Here is a 6,101-nt window from a genome sequence, read left to right as displayed (position 1 = left end):
TATAGTTTGGTGGAAATCTGAAACTATGAAATTTGAAACTACAAATGTATGATGGAAATCTGAAACTACAAAGTATGATGTTTGAAGTTATTATTACCTATTATTAAGTTGTCAATTATGTGTTTTCATTTTATATAATATTTTACATTCATTTCTAAAGGGGTATCAGATAGTGAAAGGTTTATAAGTCACTATGAAGGAATAAGGGGTGGGATGTTAAGTGGTAGAGGATTGTATGTTCAGTCCTTATAAGGTAATGAGTAGAGGGTCACCAAAAGGCAGGACTATAAAACTTTTAGCAGGACCCAGGTACTTAGATCTTTGCTCAACTTGGTTGTATTTTTGATTGTACGTGGTTTCGACATGGTTGTATGGTGATTACAGTCCAGTGCATGTAAAAATAAAAAGACTAGATAGGTATTTTGTGTTCACAATAGGCACACGAAGCCAGTGACTTGAAAACAGATACTTTGATAACTTGAATTGCAGTCACTACTCTATGGCTGTATTTCAACTTCTCCCATGCACATAAAAATAAAAGATCTTGATAGAACTTTTCATTCATTCAACACCAACAATTTCTAGAACAGAATCACCAACAATATTCGATTTGATCTGATTGACAGTTTTGTTCCATTAAACATTTACCCTTTTTCTTATCTGTAGCTATCCCTAAGCCCTAAGGAAAGGTAAGCTGGGATCTTAAAATGTTGTCAATCCTGACATGGTTTTCACAAACTATTTGTTTATTTATGTGTGCATGTGTGTGTGTTTGTGTGTGTGAGTGTGTGTGCAGAGAGACTCTGAACGGGATAAAAAGAAAGGCAGAGCTCAGAGTTTGTCAGAAGGCTGACCTGACAGGGTCACACACAGGACCAAGCACTCTTTATTACACATGGAGGAACTACAAGAAGCTCAATACTGTTTTCAAGAGGGAAACTCTTCTTGCAGAAAGGATTCACTACCAACATCTATTTATATATCACTGTACATCTTTTTCTCATTGATTTCAGCAATTACAGTATTTTTGAATCTACTAGTGATCATCTGCATCTCTTATTTCAAGCAGCTCCACACTCCAACCAACCTGCTCATCCTCTCTCTGGCTGTGTCAGATCTCCTGGTGGGACTCATTGTGATACCATCAATGACTGTAGCAATACTGGAGTCATGCTGGGTTCTTGGGGATTATTTCTGTGCGTTGCTCCTCTACATAAGCTTTTTATGTTCTTCTTCATCTGTTGGCAATTTGATCTTGATATCTATTGACCGTTATGTTGCTGTGTGTGATCCTTTAATGTACCGCTTAAAAATAACAACAAGAAAAATTCAGTGGTTTATATCCATTAGCTGGTGTTGTTGTATCATATATGATGCTGTTTTTATAAAAATATATGTAAATGTACAGGTACCCAGTAGGTGTTTCGAAGAATGTTTTACAATTGAAGGAGATTTCTGGGTTGGAATCAGTGACTTTGTAATTTCAATGATTGTTCCATGTTCTATTATTATAACACTTTATTTGAAAATATTTGTAGTGGCCAGATCACAGGCCAGAAAGAATTTTTTAAACGGGTCTGTCCCTGTGTCTGGGATTAATACAGCACAGGCAAATAAGTCTGAGAGAAAAGCAGCAAAAACTCTAGGTATAGTTATTTTTATCTATCTGCTTTGTTGGAATCCATTTATGTATTTATTTCTGAATTTTTCAAAAAACTATGTATTTTCATTTACCATCTCTTTTCTTTCACTTGTTAATTCCTTTATTAATCCAATAATTTATGCTTTCTTTTACCCATGGTTTAAAGAAGGAGTTTCCAAACTTTTTACTGGGCTGGGCCAAAACATAGCGTTGGTGGTGGGCCTGGGGCCAAAAAAACAAAGTCTGAGTTAGTTATGCCCACCAGTTATTAATGCCCTCCAGGTGTTATGATCTGGTCATATTGGTTGCTATCATTATTATTATAATTATTATTACCCCTGTGTACAGTAGGTTTCACCTAAAACATAAACAAATTGATCACTATATTCATAATATTGTATATGTATTCTTTCTAAGTTATTGCCATTTGATACAGTGTCAAGTGAAATTTGATTTTAGTGCACCCTTTAACAACACAAAATGCAATTCTACAAGTATGTATTTAATAAAAAAAAATATTTGAGTGTACAATATTAAAGTAAATTCAATACACAATAAATAACTAATATTTCACAAAAACATTTGTAATGCCAAATGGCATCTCCATAAAAAGCAAATGAATAGATTTGAGAACAAAACATTTCAACAATTTGACATGCAATTTTATTGAGATCCAACTTTTAAAACTATTCACGCAACTACAAATGATTTCCTTAACGCGGGGGGTATTATACTGCATTACCAGTTCAGAGAGTATCAGCAGAACTCAAAAATCTGCCTTGTCCAAGTTCATGATTCAGTCTTAGTAGTGTTGCGAGTAGTTATTGGTAACATTTATTATGCAATTATGAGTGATTGAGTAATTGTACATAAATAAATGTAAATATAGCAATGTATTATAGTTAATCTCAGTAATAATCAATTTACTGAACATTTAGAGAGTCTGCTCATTTTTTTTCAAACAAGACACAGAGATTTCTAAAAAGAGTGACATATTTGAACTCTAATACATTTAAAGATTACTGTGTTTTTATTCAGAAGTTGTACTGTTTTTAATTGTTATTGCAATGGCTTGTTCAATGTGCCTATCCTCTGACAATAATTCTCTCAGTTGCCTGTTGTCATCACATGCCAGCAGGCTCTCTACACAGGGAGGTATAGGAGGAGGAGCTAACAGATCATTACAGATCCCAGCCACCCATGCCATGGACTGTTTACCAAGAAGGGTAAGTCAGTCCAAAACAAACAGGCTACGGGACAGCTTCTGTCCACAGACCGTAAGGCTGCTTTACTCAGGAAACCCTCGTCCCTTCCATCCATAGTCCACAAGCTTTTCCTGAAGCATTTCAGTCCTTGGTAGTGCAACTGAAGAAAACAATCAACTATGGGTGGCAAGGCATTGTCAAAAGATCTCCGGGATAAAGTTGTGGACAGGCACAAGTCAGGAGATGGATACAAAAAAAATTCAAAGGCTTTATCAGTGCCTAGAAGCACAGTGAAGTCTATTATTAAGAAGTGGAAGGTATTTGGTACAACACAGACCCTCCCTGGGTCAGGACATCGCTCCAAACTGGATGAAAGAGCCAGCAGGAAACTGGTCAGAGAGGCTACCAAGAGGCCTACAGCAGCTCTGCAGCAGTTGCAGGAATTCATGACAAAGAGTGGTCATCGTGTGCATGTGACAACAATATCACAAATTCTCCACAAATGTAGCTTGTATCGGAGGGTTGCAAGAAAAAAGCCACTTCTCAAGAAAGGACACATGCAGTCACGACTGACGGTCACCATCAAATTGAACTGAACTTGAGCAATTCTGCAAAGAAGACTGGTCAAATATTGCAACGTCTAGATGTGCTAAGTTAGTAGTGACATATCCCAACAGACTAAAGGCTGTAAAGCAAAAGGTGGTTCAACAAAATACTGACACAAGGGGGTGATCATTTTTCCAACTCAGTGATTGTTTTTAAAAAAAATTATGACATGTTGGTGTTATATCTTTCATTTGGATGTTATAAGTTGCACTGAGTAAATACAGCTGAATCAAACAAAAACTGTGTCTGTCTTTATTTCAGGCTGCAAAGCAACAAAATGTGATTATTTTAAAGGGGGGGTGATTCTTTTCGATACCCACTGTATAGTTATTATTATTGATGTGAGTTTTTGTATAGTGTTATACTGATTGATTGTGTTATCTTATTTTTTTAAATTATTATTACTGTTATTTTTTAACTTTTAACTGCACTGTAACTTGTTATTGCAAATGACAACTAAACCTTTTGTACTTCTGTGAAGGCACCATTAATACAGAACAACAGCTACAGGTTTGGAGCAACATATGCTGCCATCCAGACAATGTATTTTTCAGAGAAAGCCTTGCTTATTTCAGCAAGACAAGGCCAAACAACATTCTGCATGTATTACAACAGCATGGCTCCGTACTGTAGTAGAAAAGTCTTGTTGCTAAACTGGCCAGCCTGCAGTACGGACTTGTCACCCATTGAACAGTTGAGCGGCTGAAATCCAATATCAATTAAGAATGGAAAAACATTCCACCTTCAAAACTACAGCACTTGGTTTTCACAGTTCCCAAACACTTACATAGTATGGTTAATAGAGATGATGTAACACAGTGGTAAACATGCCCCTGTCCAAAACATTTGTGTGTACTTTTCCCCAAAAAACATTTGATATGTTGTCTTTGTACAATTGTTTAATTTATTATAGGGATACGTGATTTGCACATCATTGCATTCTGTTTTCATCTGCATTTTACACAGCGTCCCAACTGTGCGTGTTGCATTCAGTTGCGTATTGTCTGTTGTATGTTTTGAATTGTGTATGTGTGTGTGTGTGTGTGTGTATGTGTGTGTGTGTGTTCGAAAGAGAGTCTGAGATAGCAGTGGGCGTCAGTCCCACAGAGATAAGAACCGAGGAAGAGATCAGGGTTTGTCAGAAGGCTGACCTGACAGGGTCACACACAGGACCAAGCAGGAGGACCTCAGCATTTTACCCTTTATTACAAATGGAGGAACATGAAGATAATCAGTACTGTTTTCAAGATGGAAACTCTTCTTGCAGAAAGACTTCAATATCAACATCCATTTATGTAACCCTGTACATCTTCTTCTCATTGATTTCAGTGGTTACAGTATTTTTGAACCTACTGGTGATCATCTCCATCTCTCACTTCAAGGTGCTTCACTCTCCAACCAACCTGCTCATCCTCTCTCTGGCTGTGTCAGATCTCCTGGTGGGACTCATTGTGATACCAGCAATGACTGCAGCAATACTGGAGTCATGCTGGGTTTCTGGGGAATATTTCTGTGCGTTGCTCCTCTACATACTTTATTTATGTACTTCTTCATCTGTTGGTAATTTAGTCTTGATATCTATTGACCGTTATGTTGCTGTGTGTGATCCATTAATGTACCACATGAAAATAACAACAAAAAGAACAATGTGTTCTGTATCCGTAACTTGGTTTTGTTGTATCACATATAATGCCGTTCTTATAAAACTATCTATAAATGAACAGGTACCCAGAAAATGTTTTGAAGAATGTTTTTTTGTTCAAGTTGATTACTGGCTTGGTTTGACTGACTTTTTAATTACAATGATTACCCCAAGTTCTACTATCATAACACTTTATTTGAAAATATTTTTGGTGGCCAAATTGCAAGCTAGAAAAGTATGTTCTAAAGGGCCTGCTACTGTGTCTGATGTTAAAACTGTACAGGCAGATAAGTCTGAGAGAAAAGCAACCAAAACTCTGGGTATTGTTGTTTTCAACTATCTCCTATGTTGGAATCCATTCATGTATTTATTTTTGAATTTTTCAAAAGACAATTTATCATCATATACCATCTCCTTTCTTTCACTTGTTAATTCCTTCATTAATCCAATAATTTATGCTTTCTATTACCCATGGTTCAAAGTGACAGCTAAAAGTATTTTAGGTCTGAAATAATGTTTTTATAGTTAAAAAATTGTAATGCCTAAATTTGCTAAATATTGCTTTAATTTTGATATTATAAGAATATAGTATGACATATCTTCTATCATCTCTAAATTATTTTACGTTCCTATTTACGTTACATTCAGGATTAATACATATGTATTTGGGTAGATTGAATTGTGTTGGTGAAGGCATAGGCAAATGAATATGCTTGTTTAATCTAATTTAATATAGTAATCTGGGTAGTATATTCAATAAAGCAATGCATGTGGTGTTTCCATGATATTGAACTACAAACAGTATGCATTCTAACAGTGAATTGCATTTTGAGGATGCCATGATTCATTCTATGTGGTTTAACATCACCCTCTTGTGGCTCAGTTGGGCAAAACCGTCAAAAAGTGTAAAGCTGATTGTGAACCAATGCATTATATACATTTTAAGTTAAAGTGGCGGTTGCAACTTTCAAAGAGATCACTCAGTCAAGACATGAAATGACAAGCC

The 6,101-nt window shown here is 36.0% G+C and overlaps 2 protein-coding genes across 2 annotated transcripts; both read left to right on the top strand.

Moving 5' to 3' along the window:
- The first annotated feature begins 895 nt into the window (after positions 1-895).
- LOC117593489 (trace amine-associated receptor 5-like) lies at positions 896-2,088 on the top strand. Its single transcript, XM_034288879.1, has 2 exons — positions 896-1,689; positions 2,079-2,088. Exons 1-2 carry the CDS (start codon positions 896-898, stop codon positions 2,086-2,088), a joined length of 804 nt encoding a protein of 267 aa, XP_034144770.1.
- Positions 2,089-4,664: 2,576 nt separating this feature from the next.
- On the top strand, positions 4,665-5,609 carry LOC114829716 (trace amine-associated receptor 8a-like). Its single transcript, XM_029115531.2, has one exon. It carries the CDS (start codon positions 4,665-4,667, stop codon positions 5,607-5,609), a length of 945 nt encoding a protein of 314 aa, XP_028971364.2.
- The last annotated feature ends 492 nt before the right edge of the window (positions 5,610-6,101 follow it).

The sequence above is a fragment of the Esox lucius genome, chromosome 20 (genome assembly GCF_011004845.1).
Source record: "Esox lucius isolate fEsoLuc1 chromosome 20, fEsoLuc1.pri, whole genome shotgun sequence".
Taxonomy (NCBI): Eukaryota; Metazoa; Chordata; class Actinopteri; order Esociformes; family Esocidae; genus Esox; species Esox lucius.
Note: the sequence above shows the minus strand (reverse complement) of the source record. Positions and strands in the feature narration are given on the sequence as shown.

What these genes read in the sequence shown, in the direction of transcription:
- LOC117593489 (XM_034288879.1), top strand. Translation starts at nt 896, where the DNA reads ATGGAGGAACTACAAGAAGCTCAATACTGTTTTCAAGAGGGAAACTCT.
- LOC114829716 (XM_029115531.2), top strand. Translation starts at nt 4,665, where the DNA reads ATGGAGGAACATGAAGATAATCAGTACTGTTTTCAAGATGGAAACTCT.